The sequence below is a fragment of the Micromesistius poutassou genome (assembly GCF_964030765.1).
Source record: "Micromesistius poutassou genome assembly, chromosome: 18".
NCBI classification, from domain to species: domain Eukaryota; kingdom Metazoa; phylum Chordata; class Actinopteri; order Gadiformes; family Gadidae; genus Micromesistius; species Micromesistius poutassou.
The window spans coordinates 12,529,445-12,555,647 of NC_140288.1; the positions used below are offsets into that span (position 1 = coordinate 12,529,445).

General features: G+C 54.2%; 1 protein-coding gene across 11 annotated transcripts in view; it reads left to right on the forward strand.

The window, feature by feature from the left end:
• kmt2e (lysine (K)-specific methyltransferase 2E) overlaps positions 1 to 25,828 on the forward strand; it is a 33,918-nt gene extending 8,090 nt beyond the window's left edge. For 3 of the 11 annotated variants that reach the window (XM_084482821.1, XM_084482818.1, XM_084482822.1), the window contains exons 2-25: positions 992 to 1,173; positions 6,089 to 6,200; positions 7,786 to 8,015; positions 8,483 to 8,622; positions 9,627 to 9,826; positions 9,939 to 9,977; positions 10,163 to 10,387; positions 11,768 to 11,898; positions 12,340 to 12,457; positions 12,573 to 12,682; positions 13,049 to 13,328; positions 14,129 to 14,227; positions 15,999 to 16,070; positions 16,666 to 16,848; positions 17,514 to 17,882; positions 18,717 to 19,019; positions 20,699 to 20,849; positions 21,176 to 21,402; positions 21,490 to 21,546; positions 21,655 to 22,344; positions 22,768 to 23,093; positions 23,351 to 23,430; positions 23,745 to 23,806; positions 23,915 to 25,828. In XM_084482821.1, coding sequence (XP_084338947.1) covers positions 1,103 to 1,173; positions 6,089 to 6,200; positions 7,786 to 8,015; positions 8,483 to 8,622; positions 9,627 to 9,826; positions 9,939 to 9,977; positions 10,163 to 10,387; positions 11,768 to 11,898; positions 12,340 to 12,457; positions 12,573 to 12,682; positions 13,049 to 13,328; positions 14,129 to 14,227; positions 15,999 to 16,070; positions 16,666 to 16,848; positions 17,514 to 17,882; positions 18,717 to 19,019; positions 20,699 to 20,849; positions 21,176 to 21,402; positions 21,490 to 21,546; positions 21,655 to 22,344; positions 22,768 to 23,093; positions 23,351 to 23,430; positions 23,745 to 23,806; positions 23,915 to 24,751 — 5,112 coding nt within the window. In that variant the 5' untranslated portion in view covers positions 992 to 1,102 and the 3' untranslated portion in view covers positions 24,752 to 25,828. Of the gene's footprint in view, positions 1 to 991; positions 1,174 to 4,324; positions 4,422 to 6,088; positions 6,201 to 7,785; positions 8,016 to 8,482; positions 8,623 to 9,626; positions 9,827 to 9,938; positions 9,978 to 10,162; positions 10,388 to 11,767; positions 11,899 to 12,339; positions 12,458 to 12,572; positions 12,683 to 13,048; positions 13,329 to 14,128; positions 14,228 to 15,998; positions 16,071 to 16,665; positions 16,849 to 17,513; positions 17,883 to 18,716; positions 19,020 to 20,698; positions 20,850 to 21,175; positions 21,403 to 21,489; positions 21,547 to 21,654; positions 22,345 to 22,767; positions 23,094 to 23,350; positions 23,431 to 23,744; positions 23,807 to 23,914 lie in introns of those variants that run through there. The other 8 variants (XM_084482823.1, XM_084482824.1, XM_084482826.1 and 5 more) reach the window with 8 other exon arrangements.
• Positions 25,829 to 26,203: the final 375 nt, after the last annotated feature.

Sequence of the window (26,203 nt, forward strand, 5' to 3'; positions counted from 1 at the left end):
TGTGGCTGATTTCGACTTTAGATTTACTTTGGGCAGTTCAATAAACCAGTCTTCTCGTTCCACGTTCCCTCGACATAGTTTAGAGGACTCTGCAATTGACGAATTACACTTGATTTATTATTGACAACATAATGTGTCTGTGGTCCCTGTCCATCTGCATGGCTAGGGAGGCACAGACATGGCTGCTACAGACCCCACTATGAACAGTTTATATAGGTGGTGCTCTCTGGTCAGAGACCCACAAGGGGTCAAATTTCACTGCCCATTGTCATTTTAAGGTGCAAAAACCAGAATATGGCTTGTTACATTTCTTCCCTTTCTTCCTCCTCTGAGTCTGTGTCGCTCATACCCCCTAGTGGCCACACAGCGACTCTGCAGCTTCCTGCATTGTCTGTGGAGTGTGTTAGGGGTCGCTTTAGCGCAGTTCACCCTTCATACAAACAGGCAGCTGGGTTCTGTCCATCTTCTGTCAAACAACAAGGCTGCTGGCGCTTCAGTTCTGATGTAATCTAGATATTAACCTGGTGAATAATATACACCATGAGTTCTTGTTTATTCATTTAGTAGGTTTTATCCCGGTTGATGCCGACAGGTAGACAGTGGGCCTGCTGTGAAGCGCTTTGACTAGAGTTTATTTGTTTATTTATTAATATCAACCAATGTGGCACAAAGGATCGGCATGTGGCTCAGGAGGTAGAGGGGGTTGGCTGGTAACCGGAAGGTCGCTAGTTCGATCCCCGGCTCCTCCTAGCTGAGTGTCGAGGTGTCCCTGAGCAAGTCACCTCACCATCACTGCTCCCGACGAGCTGGCTGTCGCCTTGCGTGGCTGACACTGCCGTCGGTGTGTGCATGAATGGATGAATGTTAGGCAATATTGTGCAGCGCTTCGAGTGGCCAACAGTACAGAAAAGTACTATATAAATGCAGACCATTTACCATCTAATAGTACGGATTGTAAGTAATAACACTGTTTTTCTTTTCCTCCCTGCAGGCCTTGTGGATGCACTTAGATGTCTGCAATGAGTGCTGTGGCTGACATGCCTCAGTGTTTTGGACTCCCATGCTCTGGACCCAGCAGTAGAAGAACTGACCAGAGAACGTCATGAGCATAGGCATCCCAGTGGGGGTGGACCAAGCAGACACCGCGTACCTGGACATGGCTGCAGGCTCGGAGTGAGTAGCACACCCATGCACACACCACATGCACACACCTACAGACACACGCACACGCACGTGCAGACACCTCGTACCTGGACATTGCTGCCAGCTCAGAGTGAGAAGCGCACACACACACATACGTGCAGACACCTCGTACCTGGACATGGCTGCCGGCTCGGAGTGAGTAACACGCGCGCGCACACGCACGCACGCACGCACGCACGCACGCACACACATACAGGCACACAAACACAGACATCTGCATGCACATATACATGCAAATGCATACACATACAGACACACACATGCAGAGTGCCTGTCCTTGTCGGTAGGTTGGAGCTTGGCTATAGGAAGACTTTCATCGTCTGTTTCGTGTTACTGTTTCAGTATCGATGGTTTCACTATGGTTATGATTGGCAGAGCAGCATCAACAACTTATAACCCAAGAGAAAGTTTTAGTAACATGATAATAATGGATAACCTAATCTACAATTCAAAATAGGGCTGAAAGGCAAACATGTACACTCAAAATGTAAAGTGTTGAATGTGATTGTCAGCACTAATGGGATGCCACATGAAACACTCTGCGTTCATGTTATCTGTCCCCCGTCCTCCCCCCCGTCCTCCCTGGTTCAACCCTACCCAACCGCTCTTCTCATTTCACAATGATCTCTCATCCCCCCCTCACCTGCTTCGTCGTCATCACTCCCCACCCTCACCTCTCCCCATCAGAGCCATGCGTGTGTGGAATGACTGGATTGGTCTTAATTCAATAGTATTTCAACTAACTTAAAATACTGTCTAAACTATTTAATCCAAAGCAACTGGCAGTGAGTCTAGATATCCTTAAGACTTGGGGCCTCTCGGCACAGAAGCCCAACCACCACACTGCCCTGCCTCTTGAGCAAGGGGCATCGCTGTGGTTTGGACTTTCCTACCGCACATTGATTCCTGTCCTTTACTCAAAGAAGGTAACCGTTGATGGGAATCTGAGGTCAATCCATGCATCCCAAACACTGCCACTTTAACTCTGCTGTGTTCTAATGGACGGCTCCACTATTGATCACACGCGCATACGTACACGGAGCGCTCATTTCAGTGCACAGCTTTTTTACTTTTAACAGCCCACGCAAAGCTGCTGCTGCTGCTGCTGCTAAATCCAACCAGAACATCTAATGTTACCTGTGTGTCGTGGTACAAGCTCGCCAGTCAGTAAACCAACCCAGCTGCCATTTACTGTAGCCTGGTTCCTGTTCCTAAAGTCTTATATCTGTGTAAAACAGTGTTGTTAACTTGTGACGTCGCTCTTCACGGCTACGTAATAGTTCCTCAAGGATAGCACGGAGGCTTCTCTCGTCAGCCAGCGGAGCTCAGGGACCTCCTCCTGACAAAAGGATAACGCAAATACGTCATGGGATTATGACGGGGCGCCTGTCTCTTTAAGAAAGACGAGAGGGGAGGGGGGGAGGGGTCTCCTCCTTCTGCCTTCATCAGAGCTGTTGCTTCGACAGCTTGTGTTGCCATGGTTCCCTTCCCCTCACGCCCCTCCTTTCCTTCCGCAGTGCGCAGGGCTTGTTGCCATGGTCACTGGCCTGAGTGACGGGTGGCCCTAACGCAGATAAGGCTTCTTAAATGGTCTTGATGCATCCTTCTCCAGCCCCCTCCACCCCCCCCCCAACCCCAACCCCCCTCCTCTGCTGAGCTCTTTCAGGGATGTCAATGCCCTGGGCCCGTCTGCCTGGGGGGGGGCGGTCCTAAGCCCCCGCTCTTCACCCTTACTTCCCTCTCTAGCCTTCTCCTCTTCCTCCTCCTGTGTCCTCTTCTCTTCTCCGCTCGCCTTCGGTGGAGACGTTTAAAAGCCGCCAACGAACCCGGAGACGGGTCCCACCTGCTGGGCCAGAGTCCGCGCCGCCCTGAGTGGAGGGGGCCCAGAGATTAGATCACGGGAGGCTGTGTGGACGGCCGAGGGGGGGGGGGCCGCGTGGACGGCTGAGGGGGGGGGGCAGCGCGGGCTCCTTGTTTGTCTCTCCCTCCCCCATTTCCCCTCCCCCCCCCCCCCCCCCGGGCGCCCCTGAACCCCGCAGCCTGCATCAGCCGGTCCTCCGGGGGCCGCGTGAGTGCATGTGTGCGCCCGTGCACACGGAGAGGGGTGGGTCCGGAGGGTGGGGGCTTTGTTACCGTGTGCTCTCCCAACGACCCGATGAGCAAAAGAGAAAAAAACAAAAAAAACACGGAGGGGTTGCCATGGTAGCGAGTGGGGGCACTTTGGGAGGGAAGGCGTTGCCTCGTCGGTTGATCTCCTGAATCCTCGGCGGCGGTGTGACGAGGTGCTCTGCGGCGCATGCCTTCTGAATGAAACACACACACGGCGGCGGCTATATTTACGCTCGCTCACGGGCCGTGCAAGCTATGATTAGAACGGGGCCTGGCTCGCTGTTGCTGTTTTAATTGAAACTTCCATTCCACTGACGAGCGTTCCACCTGCAGCGGTGTTGTTTATGGCCCCCTTTCTTTCTTCTTTTTACCAGCCATGATGTGGGGAATCACAACGGCTGACACGCACACACGCACACGCACACACACACATGCACACACACTCTCGCAGGGACACACGCATACATAGACTCACACATGGTGAATTTCCCTCTGTTTCACTACGAAACCTGACCAGTCATTTAACAAGCCAACAAGCCAACTCGGAAAGGCCCCAGCACTACGCCTCGTGTTTGCTTCATCTGTCCAAGTAGCACTTTCAGATGAAGGATATATAAACGTATGGCTCTATATCCTTTTACTTTAGTGGGACCCGAGCACATGTCTGAATTCCCCCTCTCTAACTTTTCCTGCTTCTCCGAGGCTGAACTTCTCTGCCCTGATTGGCTCACGGTCTGTTGTGGATGTCTATGTGGCAGTTGGGCTGGTGATCTCACATACTTAACACACAGCTTCTCCATACAAACACACACACCTCCCTTCACGCCTACCTTACACACACACACACACACACACACACACACACACACACACACACACACACACACACACACACACACACCCAGTGCCTTGGCCCGCCCCCAGGCCTCATGTTTGCGGGTTATGTTTTCACTTTGACGAGACGGTTGAGTGGCAGAGCACACAGGAAGTACTGCACAGTGCTCCCGGAGCACGCAGCGAGAGCACCGGGCCCCACTGGACACAGCTACACGTACGGTACTGTAACCGTACCCTCAGCAGGAAGGTGTGTGTGAGGAGAGTTAAATAAGGTAGGGCTTGGGGGTTTTAGAGAAGTACGCTAGTATGTCTTCTGTACCCGTGACTTCCTTGTTTGCGATTCCACTGGCTTTGTCGTTTCCCTTTAGCGCGGCACATGCATGTTTCTGAATAGCGTCGTTTGGAAAGTCCTCGGGGAAGGGGGGGGGGGGGGGGGGGGAGGTTCAGCACTTCTCATCCCGACCTTGAAACTGCTGTCTGGGCAAGAGCCAGCGAGGCATGAGTGATCCTCTGTGTTTCCACATGCCTGAACTCAGAAATGTGTATTTGTGACCAATCGTAGGAAAGTCCCTGTAAACCAATGCTCGGCAGCTAATCATTAACTGCTTCTCTTTAATGTATAACCTCTCCACAGAGCAGATTGGTAAAGCGGGCATGTTTAGGTGCGGCGGGCCGGTCTGACCAGGTCGCTGTGAGCCCAGGTCACTGTCGGTATTATAGCTCTCTGTAGGACGGTTGAACAGGCTCTCCCTCTGCTCGGGTACGAAGCGGACATACCTGTTTGGTATGAATCTGTCAGCTCAACCCTCTCCTGTTTGTTTGGCAGCAGAGAGAGGGGGAGCGAGGCTGTTGTGTTCTGTTGAGCACCGAGCGGGACTCTGGCCGCGTGTCTGTGTGCCTGGTGGTCCTGATAAGACCGTCCATGGGGCCTCGTGCCGGAGCTCCTCCGTCCAACAACAGTGAGCCGATGGCAGGACAGCTTCCCGCTGGCTGTGTGCACGCTCTGGAGCTCTGCCTGACCCCGGCTTTTAGCAGTCCGTCGGTGGTAAGCGCTGTCCATGTGCAGAGAGATGCATGCATGGACACGGCAGTCACTCAGTGTCACCGGGCGTTTATACCTGCACGCTCTCCCCCACAACCAGGATGGGCTCCTGCATGCCACCTCCAAACAATCCACGGTTAATTTAAATTAAGTTATTCCTTTGATCATCTCAGCAGCATGTCTGCTGAGATTTGAAGGTTGTTGGTTTGATTCCATGAGTCTTTCTGGTGCTCGTGCTGTTGGACCCTGTGTGTGATTGACACCGCCGTCATGTGGGTGAACAGGAGTTGACAGGTGGAGCACTGGGAGTTATGTCTACACAGAACTGAATGATCCGTTGATCCACTGGTCAGGTAGTTGATCGTTTTAGGTAACATTTAGAGCTTGAATACTTTTTCTTTGCTGCTCTTCAGACAAAGTACCTGTAATTTAAACTCTGTGACGGTGTGGTGGGCAAACTGGGTATTTTCCATTATTCATGACGGCTTATTTTCGACCCGAGCCCAAATGTTCTGGGTTTGATACCCACTGTCTCTAGCCTACTACCATATGCCCTTGAGTTAAATGTCTAACCCCATACTTGTCAAGCGTTACTCCTTCACTGTCTCTTTGAATCACTGTGTGTGTGTGTGTGTGTGTGTGTGTGTGTGTGTGTGTGTGTGTGTGTGTGTGTGTGTGTGTGTGTGTGTGTGTGTGTGTGTGTGTGTGTGTGTGTGTGTGTGTGTGTGTGTGTGTCTGGTGTGTGTGTGTGTGTGTGTGTGTGTGTGTGTGTGTGTGTGTGTGTGTGTGTGTGTGTGTGTGTGTGTGTGTGTGTGTGTGTGTTATACAAGTATCCATTCTCCTCTCCATGTACAGGTGTATGCTCTGTGTCTAAACGTTGTGTCGTTTGTGTTTCAGACCTGAATCAGTGGAGGCCAGCCCTGTGGTGGTGGAGAAGTCCAGCTACCCTCACCAGATCTCCAGTAGCAGCTCCCACCACTCCCACAGCTACATCGGCCTGCCCTACGCTGTAAGAGCACACCCATACACACACGTGAACACATGAACAGACTTGCGCACGCACGCAAGACTACCATGCACTCATAAGCCTCTTTCACACATGAATGCCGTAAAATTGGCGGATTAAGTTTCCAGTTATGGTTTCTTTTACAACAGACACGCCTTTCCCCCTTTCTTTTACACCATCCACACGGCACCAAGAATTTTGCCAATTCTTTCGAAGTGGTGCTACAACCCGATCTGCCGTAAGAGAGAACCTGAACCATTTTGCAGTGGTTTACATTTCCTTCCTGCATGGCACGGAACAAACAGCCTGTCACCTTCCTTAGAAGTTTATAGCCTAACACAATTAGACATCAGTGCACCGGGCCCATGCCAGGCCCCATGCGAGGCCCCATGCCAGGCCCCATGCGAGGCCCCATGCGAGGCCCCATGCGAGGCCCCCATGCGAGGCCCCCATGCGAGGCCCCCATGCCAGGCCCCCATGCCAGGCCCCCATGCCAGGCCCCCATGCCAGGCCCCCATGCCAGGCCCCCATGCCAGGCCCCCATGCCAGGCCCCCCATGCCAGGCCCCCCATGCCAGGCCCCCCATGCGAGGCCCCCCATGCGAGGCCCCCCATGCGAGGCCCCCCATGCGAGGCCCCCCATGCGAGGCCCCCCATGCGAGGCCCCCCATGCGAGGCCCCCCATGCCAGGCCCCCCATGCCAGGCCCCCCATGCCAGGCCCCCCATGCCAGGCCCCCCATGCGAGGCCCCCATGCCAGGCCCCCCATGCGAGGCCCCCCATGCGAGGCCCCCCATGCGAGGCCCCCCATGCGAGGCCCCCCATGCGAGGCCCCCCATGCGAGGCCCCCCATGCGAGGCCCCCCATGCGAGGCCCCCCATGCGAGGCCCCCCATGCGAGGCCCCCCATGCCAGGCCCCCCATGCCAGGCCCCCCATGCCAGGCCCCCCATGCCAGGCCCCCATGCGAGGCCCCCCATGCCAGGCCCCCCATGCGAGGCCCCCATGCGAGGCCCCCGGTGAGGCCCCTGCCAGGCCCTGTTCCGTTAACATTGCGCCATTGTTCGGAGATAAGGTTGTGCCGGAACTTGTGCCGCTCAATGTACACATGAATCCCATGCCGTTAAATGATAGTCATATTATACACACACGGTTCAGTGGCCTTTGTCCTGACCTACATACCCACAGGCCCCGCCTCCCTCCCTGCGTTAATCATCACCCAACAACAAGTACATCCTACCCACGCTGAAACGGAACCACGATCGCAGTGCTGCAAAAACGACTTCTTCACTGCCGCCATCACTCTCCCCTCTGGCTCCCTGCTGTGTTATTCTGAGCTGATACCCTCCAATCTGTCGAGGCGTTCTCCACCGTGGGGATTCTGCTCATTTAGTGACATTCAAAGGCCAATAAAGGAACACTCAACAAGTGGAGTGATTCAGTGGTGTATGCCCTGATACTTAAGACTTTTAATAGATAATATTGACGATGATAACGTCCACATTCTTAACAGCATTCTGCAATTTCTTTAGAAATGTGTCCAGAATAAATTCTTTCTTTCTTTCTTTCTTCCCCCCCCCCCCCCCCATCAGGACCATAACTATGGGGCACGCCCCCCTCCCACGCCCCCCGCCTCCCCGCCCCCCTCCATGCTGATCCGGCCCGGCGAGGGGGGGCTGTTTGTGCCGGGGGCCCAGGACGAGGCCTCCCGCGGCACCACGCTCAGCACATCGGAGGACGGCAGCTACGGAGCCGATATCACGCGCTGTATCTGCAGCTTCACCCACGACGACGGCTACATGATCTGCTGCGACAAGTGCAGGTGGGTCTGAGGGTGGTGGGTCTGAGGGTGGTGGGTCTGAGGGTGGTGGGTCTGAGGGTGGCGGGTCTGAGGGTGGCGGGTCTGAGGGTGGCGGGTCTGAGGGTGGTGGCTAGGGGGGTTGCGGTGACTAAGGGATGGTGGTGGTGGCTAAGGGTTGGTTCTGTATTTACTTCTGAACAAATAAAGTGCAGGAAGTGCAGGAAAGATTTGACACCAGCCTTGCTTTATCCTGGGCTCAGTCACTGTTTTCAGATCCTCATTTGGGTTCAGCGAGCCATCTACCTGGAATTAGAATCTGTAATTTTGGCAGAGGCATCAACACAAGACTTTGTAGTGGAGCTAACACACGGACCAGGTGCCCCGGTACTAAGAGCAGCAAACTAGTAGTTAGCGTTGGTCCTGCTGTGAAGAGGCTGAACCTGAATCAGCCTGACCGCCCTCTCCCCTCTCCCCTCTCCCTGCTCCAGTGCATGGCAGCACATCGACTGCATGGGCATCGACAGGCAGAACATCCCAGAGACGTACCTGTGTGAGCGCTGCCAGCCCCGGCCTCTGGACCGGGAGCGGGCCATCCTCCTGCAGACCCGCAAGAGGGAGTGCCTGTCTGGTGAGTCGAAAAAAGTCCACACACACACACACATGCACAGACACACACACACACACACACACACATGCAGAGAGAGACACAAACATGCCGAGACACACACACATGAAGAGACACACACACACACACACACACATGCAGAGAGACTCATACATGCAGAGACAAACGCGCACATGCAGAGAGACGCACACAGACGCACACACACACACACACACATGCACAGACACAGATGCAGAAACACGCACACACACGGTTGAAAAAAATAATAGTCAAAAACACACTCGCAGTCAAAAACACACACCAAACACCATCATACTGAAACATACCATCATACTGAAACTCGCACACACAGGAGTCAAAAACACACACACACACACACACACTGAAACTCACACAGAGAAACTGTAAAACTTGTAAATCTAACCACAAAAATCAGTAGAAACAGTAATTTTTTGAGAGCAGTGATAACTGCTCATAGTGTGAGTGGGTTCTCAGTTCTGCTTTTACACTCCTACTGCAGTAAAAGAGCAGTTTGTTAATGATTAGAGCGTGATGTAGTCAGGCTGCTGGCCACGCCCCCGTCACCCTCCACCTTAACCCACTCTGACACCTGCTGGTCAGCGGACAGACTGCAGCTTATATACCAGGAAAACAAGGCTGCAAAATGGGCTCTGAACTGATTAGTAACTGACACACATATTCTGCTGCTACTGCCATGTATGTTTTATGGACGGCTAGGACTGTAAAGCAATTTCACCTTCTCTTCATAGATGAGCAGTTCATATCAGGGAATCTGTGGATTTATATATTGTCCCTCAAACTGCAGAAATATTTCAGCTGAAACATGCATATAAGCAATTAATGGTTATACGTTGTTTTGATTGACTTTAATTGTTTTAGACTCATTAGTATATGCCATCTATTTACATGTAACTATCCATGCTAGACCTGTGATGCTCTTGAGTTGTCCTGTGACCCACGGTGATTAATGCTGGCTGATTGATTAGGAGTGTATCTTGATCTAGATGGGGACACCAGCGCCACGGAGAGCGGCGACGAGGTGCCGCTGGAGCTCTACTCGGCCTTTCAGCACACGCCCACCTCCATCACCCTGACGACCGGGCGCCTTGGCAACAAGCAGATCGACAAGAAGCGCAAGAGGAGCGGCGACAAGGAGCCGCCCGCCGCCTCGGCTCGGGCCAAGAAGGTCCGCCCATCTCTCCTCTGACTGACGGGGCTCTTTGACCAATCGCGTGCCAGGGAACTCGTCGTAAACTAATTTGTCGTCTTTCCTTTTTTTTTTTTTTTTTCACTCGCAGGCTTTCCGTGAAGGCTCCAGAAAATCTTCCAGAGTAAAGGTAAATGACAACAGAAAAGTTTGAAATGCCCTTTATTCAAACCATCAACATACGTCAACATTCACTCCTTATTTACCACACCCGGAAAGCCCTGGTCGCATAGCTCATTATGAAGGCAGCCGGCGACAGTGTGCTCCCGTACTTTCTGTCTCGTTCACCGTTTACACCCCTCACCCCTTCAACAGCCGACCTTTGACCCCGCGCAGGGCGGCACCTCCCCCGAGCTGGAGCTGTCGGAGCCCCCCTCGCTGTGGGAGAACAAGATCAAGGCCTGGATGGAGCGCTACGAGGAGGCCAGCAGCAACCAGTACAGCGAGGACGTCCAGGTGCTGCTCAGGGTCAAGGAGCAGGGCGACGGCAAGAGCCTGGCCTACAACACGCACCCGGCCTCCTTCAAGCCCCCTGTGGAGGTGAGGGCAGCGTCACGTGTATCACCGCAGGTTGTCATGTATATCACCACATGTCATGTATCTCACCGCATGTCATGTATATCACCACAGGTCATGTATATCACCACATGTCATGTATATCACCACATGTCATGTATATCACCACATGTCATGTATATAAGCACATGTCATGTATATCACCACATGTCATGTATATCACCACATGTCATGTCTATCACCACATGTCATGTATATAAGCACATGTCATGTATATCACCGCATGTCATGTATATCACCGCATGTCATGTATATCACCGCATGTCATGTATATCACCACATGTCATGTATATCACCACATGTCATGTATATAAGCACATGTCATGTATATAAGCACATGTCATGTATATCACCGCATGTCATGTATATCACCACAGGTCATGTATATCACCACAGGTCATGTATATCACCACATGTCATGTATATAAGCACATGTCATGTATATCACCACATGTCATGTATATCACCACATGTCATGTCTATCACCACATGTCATGTATATAAGCACATGTCATGTATATCACCACATGTCATGTATATCACCACATGTCATGTATATCACCACATGTCATGTATATAAGCACATGTCATGTATATCACCACATGTCATGTATATCACCACATGTCATGTCTATCACCACATGTCATGTATATAAGCACATGTCATGTATATCACCACATGTCATGTATATCACCACATGTCATGTATATCACCGCATGTCATGTATATCACCGCATGTCATGTATATCACCACAGGTCATGTATATCACCACAGGTCATGTATATCACCACATGTCATGTATATAAGCACATGTCATGTATATAAGCACATGTCATGTATATCACCACATGTCATGTATATCACCACATGTCATGTCTATCACCACATGTCATGTATATAAGCACATGTCATGTATATCACCACATGTCATGTATATCACCACATGTCATGTATATCACCACATGTCATGTATATAAGCACATGTCATGTATATCACCACATGTCATGTATATCACCACATGTCATGTCTATCACCACATGTCATGTATATAAGCACATGTCATGTATATCACCACATGTCATGTATATAAGCACATGTCATGTATATCACTGCATGTCATGTATATAAGCACATGTCATGTTTATCATCACATGTCATGTATATAAGCACATGTCATGTATTTCACTGCATGTCATGTGTATCACCAAATGTCATGTGTATCACCAAATGTCATGTATATCACCACATGTCATGTATATCACCACATGTCATGTATATAAGCACATGTCATGTGTATCACCGCATGTCATGTTTATCACCACATGACATCTCTCCCTGCAGAGCCAGGTGCAGAAGAACAAGAAGATCCTGAAGGCAGTGAGGGACCTGGCGCCGGACTCCCTCATCATCGAGTACCGCGGGAGGTTCATGCTGCGCCAGCAGTTTGAGGCCAACGGGTACTTCTTCAAGAGGTCAGGGGTCACTCTGTTCTCCAAGAGTACTCTACTCCCATGGGCCTGGTCAATACTAAATAAATACTACTCTATTTTGAATAGAATGATAAAATAAGGATTACACATGATCATGTCATTATCTCGTTTTGCATGTCGCTATTGTAACCGGGTTCCCGTAGATGAGATGACAGGATGACAGGAACGCCTTATCCAACCACAACATGTAGATGAGAACCCGTTTGAATAACATTGGATATTAACGGTCACCCTTCAACGAGCTAAAGCAGGGAAAGGGCAGAATTAACATCCATGTGTTAAACACATGTTATCATACTATATCACAATATCATACAAAACAAGAGTGATTCACCCAACCACCACATAACGGCATGGACCCGCTGTGTTCTGCTGCTCTGGTGGATGAGATGGTTAATGCTTGTGTCTCTGTGTGCGTTGCAGGCCGTACCCCTTCGTGTTGTTCTACTCCAAGTTCGACGGGCTGGAGATGTGCGTTGACGCCCGCAGCTTCGGCAACGAGGCGCGCTTCATCCGGCGGTCGTGTACCCCAAATGCTGAGGTAGGAGGGCTGACCACCCCGGAGCATCAACCTCTGACCGCTCACTGGCTCTGGTCTTGTGCAGTAACGGGAGAGCGTTTAACACAGTGTTATGTTTTGCTGTGATTTTCCTCAGGTGCGTCATGTGATCGAGGATGGCATGCTGCACCTGTACATCTACTCTCTGCGGCCAATCGGCAAGGGCACCGAGATCACCATCGGCTTTGACTTCGACTACAGCAGCTGGTGAGGACAGATTCACCGCTGCAGGATGGGATGGTCTATCCGTCCTGTCTCCTATCCATCCTGTCTCCTCACCCATCCTCCCTGTCTCATCGCCATTCTCTCTGTCTCCTATCATCCTTCCTATCGCCTATCATCCTCCCTCCCTGTCGCCTATCCATCCTGTCTCCTCTTATTATCCTTCCTGTCTCCTACTTACCGTCCATCCTCCACCTCCTCACCACCTGCTCTTGTCTCCTCCTCTTCACCACCTGCTCCGTTTCTCCTCCTCTACTTCCTCCTCCTCCTCACCCCCTGCTCTATGCCTCCTCCTCCTCCTCCTCCTCCTCCTCACCCCCTGCTCTGTGTCTCCTCTCTCCCCTCTCTCAGTAAGTACAAGGTGGACTGTGCGTGTGTGAAGGGGAACCCTGAGTGTCCGGTGCTGAAGCATAACCTGGAGCCCATTGAGAACCTGGGCTCAGGGAGCCGGCGGCGGGCCGGGGGCCGCAAGGACAAGGACCCGGCGCGGGAGGACCTGAGCCAGAACCAGAACCTGGGGCTGGACGGCGAGGGCAAGGTGAAGGCGCTGGGCTGCGGCGGCGTGGGGGTCAGCGACGGCAGCAAGCAGAGGAAACTCTCGCCGCTCCGCCTCTCCATATCCAACAACCAGGTACGGCCCCTCCCCCCTTCCTGGGCCACGCTCCAGACACGCCCCCCTTTCCTGTTTTACCCCCCTCACTGAGTTACCTTGACACCATTCTGTCTGTATTGTGTACTAGCGTGTAACCATGGTAACTCTAGGCATGTCTCGTTCTTGTAGTGTTGTTGTTGTTGTTGTTGTTTTCTCTGCATGATGTGTTGATGTGTAGGAGCCTTTCATTGCTGTGTCTTTTCAGTTCCCCCCTCCCCCCCTGCTCCTCCCCCATTCTCATCCTCCTCCATCCTCACCCATTACACCACTGTCTCACATCACATCAGTGTAGCCCTCTCTGACCTAGCAGCGGGGAGCCCGTCCATGGTCAATAGAACGGGCTTCATCTGTTCCCCTTACTGCTCAACATATGATAGTCCTACAGCACACTCTCTCTCTCTCACACACACAAACACACTCAACACACCTTTGTCTATGAAGGGGACTCACAAAGACATGTTAAAGTACACACATCAATATATATTATATAACAGGCTGGTAAAGCACATCGGCTAGGACGGTCCGGGCGTGATTTATAACGTTTATAGTCGGGTGCTTAGTTGGTCCACTAGTGTCAAAGGTCAGATCAGTATATCACTCGGCCAGTGGTCCAGCCCCCCAGCCTCCTCCTGACCCCCTCAACAGAGCACTCCTCTCTTCCTCTCCTCCTCTCTCTCTCTCTCTTTCTCTCTCTCCCTCCCTCTCTCTCTCTCCTCTAGTCTGTAGCCAGACTGGTTGAGCCCCCGCTAAAGCTCTGGCCCTCTGCCCTCCCCTTCCAGGACCCTGAGTTATATGAGGATCTAGAAGACAAAACCTCCGTTAGCAATGAAGTAGAGATGGAGTCAGAGGAGCAGTTGGCAGAGAGGAGGAGGAAGATGGTAAGTGCCAGAGACTAGGTGGGCTGCAGCTCCGTCGTTCTCAGTAGTTGTTTGTTTTTTGCTGTTCTTGTTTACGCCGCGCATTCTGGGACCCCAGCTCTCGCGGCCCCAGCCTTTGCCCTGCCATGCACTGTGGCTGTGCCTGCTGTCGTCTTAGATGAGGCCCCCTCCCCCTCACCTCCGCCAGAGCCCTCACCTCCCTTCCTCTGCTAGTGCTACGCCCTGCTGCCGCCACGCCTCTCCCGCCAGCTCCACCTCGGTGCTGCGTGCCTACATCCCTCCCAACAGCCTGCACTGGGCCCCTCCCTCCTACTGGAGGCCACCTGTGGAATCCATAGAATAGTGGTAACCATGGAGACAAGCACATGACAGATGAACTGGTTGGCTTTTTTTATATATATATATATATATATTTCTTTTTTTTAAACATTTCCTCCCTTGGACAAAATGGCCCAGAACCGCTCAGCGCCTTACCATGTCCCCCAGTAGAACCAGAACCCGTTTGCCAAACAACTCCGCTGCTGTCCTGCTGTAGCTCTGCCCTTCAGTCCTGCTGGGAGCTGCAAATGGCCCCCAGTTAGTGCTGGTATCTCCTCCCCTCACCACTACACTCCGTACACTTCACCCTGCCTCTGAGCCGTACCTCCCAAAGAGATGTGGGCTCACAACATACTGTACACTTACAAACACATTGAACACTCATACAGTACACATACATTGAACACTCATAATGCACACACACACACACACACACGCACATGCATGCACACACACACACACACACACACACACACACACACACACACACACACACACACACACACACACACACACACACACACACACTCATAATGCACACACACATTGAACACTCATAATGCACACACACACGCATTGAACACTCATAATGCACACACACACACACACACACACACTGAACACTCATACTGTACACGTACATACGCACACAGTGACGACGACACCGCAGTGAGCTCCGGTCACCCGATAGAGCCGCGAGGTGTGAAACACTGACGCATCATTGGCCGGCATACAGCTCTCCTGATGGACCAATGGAATGCCGGACGGCAGGGGGGAAAGGGGCAGCAGAGGACGGAGTCCGGTTGCCACGGTTATATTGGCTATCCACTCCGATAGTCTCCCCAATGGCACTCGGCCCAATAGGATCGCCTCCTTCCCAAGCTAGACTTCGGTATCCGCTCCATCCACAAGTGTTTTCTAAGATGGGTTTTTCCGTGCCAAGGGATGTGTGTTGGTGTCTCAACCCTGATCGGGTGTCTTTAAAGTGATGACGGACGGTGGTTGGTTGACGGTGTTTAGCGGGGATACTTCTTGTTGGATTTTCTGCCCTAACGAGCGCCAGGATTGGTCCGAAAAGCGGCCGTTACCGTGGCGTTCCCGCTGCCAATCCCTGAACGCCCTGTGTTATTATCTGCTCGGTGTAACGGGTCGTCTCAGTCGCGTGAACAGAGAGATGTCCAGGATGTTAGACAGAGGGGTAGAGGGACGTGCTAAAGGGTAAACAGGGCCGTGTTTCACCCTCGGAACAGTTCAGTTCTGCATGTTCAGACCCAGCTCAGCCTCGTTTGACGCGCGTTTAAAGAGGAAGCCTCAGTCTCTGACGGCCTGGTGGCCCGCGGTGCCGAGACGCCTCCTAACCCCGGCCCGATGCACGTGTTCCTAGCGACGCCCGGCCCGCGTGTGTGTGCGGGTGTGTCTCTAAACTGGGCTATCTCTTCGTTGAACCATCCAGGCCTGCCCCCTGGAGCAGTCCCACCTGGCCGTCGGGCCCGCCCCCAGCTGGAAGGGAGGGCGACCAAAGGAGGTAAACTATGATGAACACATGAGGCCGACCCCATTCCACCCAGCCGCCAACCCGGGCAGCCCCCGGCCCCCCACTGCCCCACACCGGGGAGCCATGACCAGCCCTGCCCACTGGCACCGCCGTCCCTGTGATGTAATGCCTCATGTCTGTCATGCCCGTCCAATGATAAGCCCTGGTGTTGGCAGGTCACTCCTAACCCCTCCTGGGACTGTGTTGGGGGATGTTGGGTTGGATGTTATTCGGAAGAGGCTGTTTAGCCCGCTCCTTGCCTTCCTGTTTTGCGTTACAAACACCACAGACACGCACACACGTCACACACCACCAGCCCGTGCTTCAGCAGGGTAAGCATCTCACCCTCATGCACACATACCCCGACCTCTTGTCACCTTTGACCCTTTGTTTTTGTTCTTCCCTTGCTGCGGCTATTGTTATTCTTCATTTGGCTCTGCGCCGTAGTTTCCTCATTTGATGTGTGTGTCTCCTCCCTCGGCGCTCTGCCTGAGGTCTGCTGCTGTCGGCCGAGTGTCTTTCTTCTGGTGTCAAAGTCAGTGGGCTCACGACTCTGTCCCCCCCCCCCCCCCCCCCCCCCGCGCAGACCCGGGAGGAGAGGAAGATGGAGGCCATCCTCCAGGCCTTCGCCCGCATGGAGAAGAGGGAGAAGCGGCGAGAGCAGGCCCTAGAGAGGATCGGGGGCACCAAGTCGGAGATGGGGGGTCAAGGCATCAAGGAGGAGCCCCCCGCCACGCCCGAGACCGCCGACTCCCCGTCCGTCATGCAGGTGACTCGCGTCAACCCCCCCCCCCCGCTCTGTAGAGAACTGAAGCCCCCCCTAATGGAGGAAGAACAGAACGGGGCATCGGGAGGTGAACTCCAGCCTCGTTAAGAGGATGGAGATGGATTAATAAAGATGGGACTTTATTAATGCCAGACCTGTGATTTAGGTGTCACAGCAACAGATTTACAGAATATTCAAATAATTTTAAAGAGAAAACTACAACAATTTACAAAACTGCAGTAGAAGCGATTAGCCAGAATCGAATAGGGGTGGGATAAGTTGAGATAAGTTAATAATCTGAATTATTATTATTATTATTATTATTATATATATATATTTCATTATTAAATTTGTTCGCCTGCTGCAGAGCGCTACCGGAAACTCTCCTTTCTGGCTCTCTGTGCAGAGAACCGACTGTTCTCTTATCTGATTGTCTTGATCATCACAAAAGTAGGAAGTGATTAGCAAACTCAAAAACAAAAATGAGCATCGATAATCATTTTAGAATCGAATCGTTGACCTCTGAATCGAATCGTGAGGTACCAAGAGATTCCCACACCTAGAATCTAACTGGCGTCGACTCATTGCGTGCGTGTAAACATCGCCGATCTTATTCTAACTGAACTTAAAGGGTGAGCTCTCTCTTTGTGCCTCTTTGTGATCTGCAGCAGCACGAAATGGTCTGCTCCCAGCCCTTCCTGGAGATCAAAGAGGAGCCGGGGCTCCTGAAGCCCGCCAAGGTCAAAGGTCACCGAAACAGGAAGAGCTTCTCACGCAACCGCACGCACATCGGCCAGCAGCGGCGCCGGACGCGCACCATCAGCGCCTGCTCCGACGTGCCGCCCAGCTCCCCCGCCGACGGCCTCGGGGAGCCGCTGGGGGGCGAGGCCCCAGAGGGGGAGGAGCCGCCCCTCTCTCACCTGGAGCCCGAGGTCGACGCCCCCTTCCCCCCGCCGCCCGACACTAGCCCCGCCCACAGCAGCTCCCCCGCCCCCGAACGCCACCGCTCCGCCCACAAGAACTTCAAAACTAAAAAGGTTGGCTCCGCCTCCGCTGCGCTGTGTGTGGATGTAAAGCCCGTAGTTTAGTCTGAAGTCTTAACTCCAACTCTACAAGTCTTAACACCACCTCCATCATCTCTACAAGTCTTAACACCACCTCCATCATCTCTACAAGTCTTAACACCACCTCTACCATCTCTACAAGACTTAACACCACCTCCATAAACTCTACAAGTCTTAACACCACCTCTACCATCCCTCTACTTTTTTAGTTTTATTTCTTTGTGCAAGATAAATAAAATCACAAAAAGAAAAGATACACATAGATATACATAAATGCACGGGTGGGACAAAAGAAACACCAGAGGGTTTATAAAGGATGCCCACCTAACATTAAATTACAATAAGGTAAGTTAAAGAAATAAAGAACGAAACCATCTCTCTACAAGTCTTAACACCACCTCTACCATCTCTACAAGACTTAACACCACCTCTACCATCTCTCTACAAGTCTTAACACCACGTCTACCATCTCTACAAGTCTTAACACCACCTCCACCATCTCTATAAGTCTTAACACCACCTCTACCATCTCTACAAGTCTTAACACCACCTCTACCATCTCTCTACAAGACTTAACACCACCTCTACCATCTCTACAAGTCTTAACACCACCTCTACCATCTCTCTACAAGTCTTACCAACACCTCTATCATCTCTACAAGTCTTAACACCATCTTTACCATCCCTCTACAAGTCTAGACAACACCTCTACAAGTCTTAACACCACCTCTACAAGTCTTGACACCACCTCTACTAGTCCTTACCCCACCTCTACATTCCTAACCCCGCCTTTCTCTGGTCTTTCAGCAGCACTTTGTGAGCGACTGGGTGGGGGACAAGCAGCCCGAGCGGGGTCTGGCCCGGACCCCCGAGCCGGCCCCCGAGCGGCCCCTCCGCATCAGCAGCGACCCCGAGGTCCTCGCCACGCAGCTCAACGCCTTGCCCGGGATGGCGTGCTCGCCGCAGGTGTACAGCACCCCCAAACACTACGTCCGCTTCTCCTCGCCCTTCCTAGCCAACCGCAGCCCCGGCACGCCCGGCGTCCCCACCGGCCGCCGGCGCTCCCGTGAGCTGCCCGAGACCCCCACCACCACCGGCTCCTGCAAGAAGGTAAGCCCCACAGGGTCCCCCGCCGTTGGGGTGCCGTCGTCAGCACCCCCTGTGTGGAGGTTCAGCCCATAGCCCATGAGCGTGTTGTGACCCCCGAGGCTCTGGCCCCTCAGAGGATGTTGGCATCCCCACCTCGGAGCGCCCTCCCTGGTCCTAGTCATGAAGACTCTTATCTGATTCTATTGAGTGGTGATGACCTCCCCAATGTTGCAGCTTGAGTCCACATCAGCAGCTCTCTGTCTAAAGTCTAAACTGTCAATCACTTCAGAACACTGATGGACAGAAAGCTGCTATTACATAAAAAAAAACGTAGATCTCGTAGATCTTTGTGAAACCAAAGGCATGCCGAGAGGCATAGTGCGAAATACGGGGGGGTTTGGGGGGGTCGGACCCCCCCGATTAACCCCTTGAGACCCCCTGAAAGACTCAAAAGCAAAATCTGGGGGGGGTCTCAATCTTGTAAAAAAAAAAATTAAAAAAAATGATATAATAATTTTATTGTCACTAATGATGTGTTTAAGAGATCACCATGTCAAGTATTTATAATTCAAAAATGTTAATAATAATAATTTGTTTAACATTAAGCTGAACCAGTCCTGCGCCTGCGCGTATGCAAATTAGCCATGTGCGAGAGCCCAGAGCAATGACGTAGGCCGTCAATAACAATGGCTAACAAGCGAAAGCAAAATCTCACTGGCACACTTCGGATTCACATCGAAAAAGGTGGCACTCGGAGATGAGGAGATAGACGATGTAAAGGGGAAAATCAGCTTTGCGCCGGGTGCAAACTAGCAACGACACATGCGTCGGTGTAGAAAGTCAATTGCGCCGGGCGCAAGATAGGGCCCTTCTTCTGTTTGGCGCACATGGCTAATTTGCATACGCGCACAGGACTGTCGGAATGGGAACATGTCGGACTGGCAGCATTACGGGGGCACGATTACGGGCTGGCGGAGTTACATTTAAAAAACGCGTTCAAGTAAAAATAAATAAGAAAAGCGGAATCAATTTGTGGCGCTCGTTGTTCAATCTGTGGGGCAGCGCCACACATTGGCCTATGTGTGGGAAACACTGCACGGCCATCACACATGTGCTCATTCGGAGCATTGTAAATAATTTATTGTTTCATTGTTGTAGCCAGTTCATTTATGTAGGCTAATAAATGAACCGTCAACAATGCGATCGGGATTTTTGGGGGGGGGGGCGGGGAGCGATCAGGATTGTTATTGTTGTTGGATGTGTGGCGTGTGTGTAAGCAGGCAAAAGCGTGTGTCACACGGTGAACCCAGCTCTGCTTCAACTTAAAAAAAAAAAAAAAAAAATCGTTCATACTCCGCGTTCGTACCGCTAGAGAACGCTCGCGTTTGAGAACCACTGCTATAGGCCTACTGCATAAGAATAATTTAGATCGATATTGCGCAACAATCAGGAGATGGGGACCCCCCCGAATATTGAAGGGTATTTCGCACACTGCCGAGAGGTGACCCTGTCCATCAAGGTGCACTATTGGGGAGTTTATTGCCATTCAATACCATCTGATAACTTTCCATGAATGGGACGCTTCATGGAGGAAATGAGGTCTATGAGGACGTGCTTGTAGACACGTGGTTACCCAGGGGAGGAGGAGGAGGAGGAGGAGGAGGAGGAGAGCTCACCTTGTGCCTTGTGTTGTTCCTCAGCGCTGGCTGAAGCAGGCCCTGGAGGAGGAGGGCTCCACCAGTCCGTTACGACGTCCCGGCCTGATGATGCCCACTGAGGGTCCGCTGAGCCCCCCCATCAACGGAGACTCGGACAGCCCCCTCCCTCACAACGGCGGCTGCTGCTTACCAGGTGCGCATCACATGACGCATCACATGACGCATCACATGACGCATCACATGACGCATCACATGACACATCACGTCACTCGGGGGGAACAGGGTTCCGTCTGGTGCTTTTTGGCGCGGCAGTATTTCATGAGTAGCACTTAATAATTAAGAACATTGGAACTCGAACCGCGAAACTGTAGATCACACCACTCCAGAACGTGGACCTTAGAACCTTAGAAGGAGTTGAACTTAGCACTTGAAATCCAATATTTTGGAACTTTAGAACTGTGGAACTTTGGTGTTCCTGAGTTCTAGAACCAGCGGTCTGACCCGTGTGTTCCCCGGCAGAGTTGCCGACTCCTCTGAAGAAGCGGCGCCTGAGTCCGCTGGACTGCTGCCTCTCGGAGAGCTCCACCCCCTACGGCTCCCCCTGCGCCACGCCCACCCGCTTCGACCAGTCGGAACCCTGCCTCACGCCTTCCCTGCTGGCGACCCCGCCGCGACCCCGCGCCGAGGAGACCGCCGCGGAGACCCTCCCCAGGACCCCCACGCAGGCACTCGTCACCCCGCAGGAGGTATGTCCGCCGACCGCCCGCCCACACGCCCCCACCCCCGCCCGCAGCCTGCCCCGGCCACCCTGTGATTGGTCCGTCTGTTCACAGAGCGAGTCTTCGGCAGAGAGCTCGCCGGAGGCCGTCCGCAGGCCGAGCGCCCAGGAGGTGAGACGTCCCGTCTTCTCGTAGCCTCGGCGCCCGTGTGCACCGGTCAGTCGCCGGTGGGTTCGTGTCCCGGTATGATCTGACCCCACCTCTTGTTGACCCCTGCAGGCGGAGCGCCCCCCCTCGTTGCTGGCCCCTCCCTGCGTGGCCGGCCCCGTCCCGGACACCCCGTCGGAGGACCTGCCCTCGGCGCCCCTCAGCCCCCAGACCCCGGCCCCGGAGCCCTCGGAGGCCCCCGGGGCCCCGGAGGACCAGGCGGACGGCAGGGCCACCGCGGAGCCCGCCGCCGCCGTCGCCGCCGTCGTCGTCGAGGCCCCTCCCCCTCCCTCCTCCACGGTGGCGGAGGCCCCCTCCACCTCCTCCTCCTCCTCCTCCTCCTCCTCGTCCGCCTTCCCCGTCTGGCTGAAGAGCCCGGAGAGGGCCCCCCCCCCCGCCGGGCCCCCGGGGCTCACCTTCTCCCCGGTGAACTCCAACCTGCGGGACCTCACCCCCTCCCACACCCTGGAGCCCCTGGTCTCCCCCTTCAGGCCCGAGGCGGGCGTGGCGGCCGGCGTCCCGGTGGTGGTGGTGGGGCCCCCCGCCGTGGTGGGGGCCCCCGTGTTGGGGGCCCCCGCGGCAGCGGCGGCTGCAGCGGCGGTGGGGGCGGTCGCCGTGCCGACGGCCTTCGCAGAGGCCCCCGGTCAGCTGTTCTACCCCGGGCCCGAGGAGCAGAGTGGGCTGGCCTTCTCCCGCTCACTCAGCGGGGAGGGGGCGCTGGACCCGGGGGGGTCGGCGCTCAACCCACCACAGAAGAAGAAGGTACGCCAGCGCCCCTCCTCCTCAGACGTAGAGACGTCTTCCTCTGTGGTGATCAGTGCACTACATAGACAGAAGAGAGGTTTCAGTCAATTGTACATAAGACGTGTATCGGTACATATGTTATGTTGTCCTGTGAAAGAGGGATTAGATAAACTTTTACCACAAAACCGCTTTACCCAGGCCACCATCTCTAGACCTATAAAGACTTACTGAACTGAAAATCTACTGCTAACCCTTTAGGTGTTAGTTGTGATCGCAACCATCTCTAAACCTTCATACACAACCTAACCATAACCATAACCAGTTAACCACTGGTAGTTGACCATGTGTCAGACCGCAGCCCCACTAGCAGTGGTCACCTCCACAGCGCCCCCTGCTGGTGGAAGCATAGTACTGTGTCCAATGGCGTGTGTGTGTGTTCAGGTGTCTCTGCTGGAGTACAGGAAGCGGCAGCGCGAGGCACGGCGCAGCGGCGGCTCCAAGACGGACTGCGGCTCCCCCGTCTCCTCCCTGGCGCCGCTGGGCGTCGCCGACGTGTTCCCCGTCGCCACGGAGATCGCCAGCGAAGCCCCGCCCCCGCCGCCGCCTCCTCCTCCTCCTCAGCCCACGCTCCCCGCGGCCTCCGTCTCCTCCTCCTCCTCCTCGTCCTCGTCGACCTCCTCCCTCCCGCCCCCCCCTCTGAAGGAGCCCCCCGCGGGGGAGGAGGGGGAGGGCCCGCCGGGGGAGAGGGAGGCGGGGGAGGGCACATGGTACGACCCCCCCCCTCACTCACCTCAGAGCCAGCATGTGTCCGCTCCTCAGGGAGCCGGGTCAGACTGGGTCACTCAGGGGAGACTGGGACTCAAACCCAGACCCTCCTGACTCACACACACACTAGACTGACCTAGCTGTAGGGAACCGCACGGACATAGACCTCATGAGCAGTAGAAGTAATGGATAAGACAACAAAGTAATGGAGATAAAGCAGCAGGAGCAGGCCTCTAACAGTTGGTGCTGTTCTCCTCAGGATCTCCTCTACGTCTGTGGAGCAGGCCAGAGAGAGGAGCTACCAGCGCGCCCTGCTGCTGAGCCAGGACAAGGACACCGGTACGACACACACGCACACACACGCACACACACGCACACACACGCACACACACACACACACACACACACACACACACACACACACACACACACACACACACACACACACACACACACACACACACACACACACACACACACACACACACACACACACACACGATCCATATACACGCATGATCCACATACATGCAGACACACGCACACAAAGACACACATATGCATGCACACGCAGACACACACTAGTCACACATCCCCTACAGCGCGTTCTGACGTTGTTGTTGTTGTTGATGTTGATGATGCTGACGTTCCAGACGGAGAGGCCGAGGGCGGTGAGGGTCCTACCGTGAGAGACGCTCCATCTCCCCCCGCCGCGGTAGGGCCCCCCCTGAGCTGGCCACCCACACCCACCAATACAGAGCCCGCCCCCTGCCGGCTCTGACCTCTGACCTCTGACCTCTGCCCTCTGCTCCTCTCCCTCCAGCCCTGCTCCCCCGGTCGCCCCGGCAGGGAGGACGAGGGTCCGGAGGGCCCCCCGCTGACGCCCACCCGGCGGCCCTCCTCGCCGGGCCCCTACCCGGGCGCCAAGCCCCCCCCGCAGGGCTCGCCTTTCCGCGGGCAGAGGGTGCTCTTCTCCGCGCAGCCGCCCCAGGCCCCGCCCCCTCAGACGCAGCCGGGCCCCGCCCCCTTCGCCCAGTACAGCCCCCAGGGGACCCCTCCCCCGCCGCCCCCCCCTCCTCCCCCTCCGCCGCCCGGGCCCCCCACCGCGGCCCCTAGCCCCTACTTCCCCGGCCAGCCCTCGGGGCCGGCGGCGGCGCCCGGGCCCTTCCCCGGGTACCCCCCCGGCCCGCAGCCCGCCCTCCTGCAGACTCTGCCCCACGCCCTGCACTACCCCCCCCCCGCCCTGCTGCACGTCAACATGCAGCCCCCCCCCTCCCTGGCGCAGCACCAGCTCATGCTGACGTCGGCCCCCCCGCCCCCTCCCCCGCCGCAGGCCCCCGGCGCCCAGCAGCACCCCCCCACCGCTGGGGGGGGGGGCGGCACCCTCCTCTCCCTCACCCCTCCCCCGCCGCCCCCTCCTCCCCCCGCCCCCTCGTCCGCCGCCCCCCCCATGCAGGCGCCGCCTCCGCACCACTTCCACGCCCTGGCCGGCTTCCCCGGGGCCCCGCCCCCCCACCAGCAGACAGGACTGCCCCCCCCGCCGCCGCCCCCTCCCCCTCCCCAACAGACTGCGCCGGGCCAGGTCCCGCCCCCCCGCGCGGGCCCCGCCTCCGCCGGACCCTTCCACAGCCCTGGTTACCTGGGCGGCGGCTGGCACTGACCGCCCCCCCCCCCCCCCGGCCCCTAGGACTCTGACAGAGAGGGGCCCTTTGTGTAACATAAGCTGTAAGATATGTTTTGTACGTGTCAACACATGAAACGAGGGACCCGGTCCGGGGACGTCTAGGGACCTGAGGAGACGGACGTCGGACAGACGTCAGACAGACGTCAGACAGACAGGTCTTTTAAAAGAGTCAAGAAAAAAAGAAACCAAGATGAGCGAGGAGGCGGGACTTGACGGCCTCCTTTGCCGCCTCTTCATTTTTATAGCCCCTCCCCGTGTCTTGTTGGACTCCTGTTGTAAGGCACTTTCTATTTACCAGTGGACATTCCAGCCTACCCCCCCCCCCCCTAGCTAGTCACCTCTCTTCCGTCTGTCGCCTGCTCCTCACACAGAGTTATTTTATTATTCCTTCACCTGGCTGCAGGTCGCGCCGGCCCACATTCAGCCAGCCACCGAGAGAGAGAGTGTATTTTCGTGTGTGTGTGTGTGTGTGTGTGTGTGTGTGTGTGTGTGTGTGTGTGTGTGTGTGTGTGTGTGTGTGTGTGTGTGTGTGTGTGTGTGTGTGTGTGTGTGTGTGTGTGTGTGTGTGTGTGCGCAGGACTGTCTTGTCCTTGTGGAGGGTGTGTTACTTGACGTCTTGTTGTGTGTGTGTGTGTGTGTGTGTGCAGACGAGTGCTGTACCTCTAAGGTATCCGGGCGGTCTCACCATAGCTACGGCGTTTAGCGGTTTATTTTTCAATATGGAGGTTCTTTGTAGAAAGTGTATTTAATGTATAGGTTCTCCCAGGAACACGTGTATATATCTGCTTCCTGTCTTTTCTATGCTTGTACATCGCGTTGCCACACCCCGCCCCCATTTTTTGAATATTGTTGTAAATACAAAAACGCTCTGTTGGCAAAGCTGAATGTTTCCGTGACTGTAGCATTTTATTTTCTCTTCGACTTTGTCATTATTTTGTATTATTATTATTATTATTTGTGTGTGAGTGTAAGTTTGTGTGGAGGGCAGAGACTCACAGACACTGCACTGGTTGGCTGTTTTCATTGTTCATTATAATAAATCACTTTAATGACAGTTTTCTACCACTCTCTGCTTCGTGTGTCTCTGTCTGACGAGGCGGCAAATGTGGCCGTATCCCTAGCGGCCACTAGGGGGCGCCAAAAGACCGGTAGAATACAAATAGATATTACCGTAATATAATTGTATCAGTTATATAACCCTGATGAATTCAACAAACGCATCTAAACTCAACGAAGTACCAAAGTAATTTTGTTTCCACACATGAAACTAATCATCACCCAGGCCCTACTCTCTTCTGAACAAATGCGATAAAGATCAGTGTTTCTCCACCATGAATGAGTTTGACGGGCTGTTGGTTATAATTTGATAGTAAACATGTTGAGCCTTTTTCTTTTTCAGAAAACCTTAGAGTGAGATTCGAGGGCGGT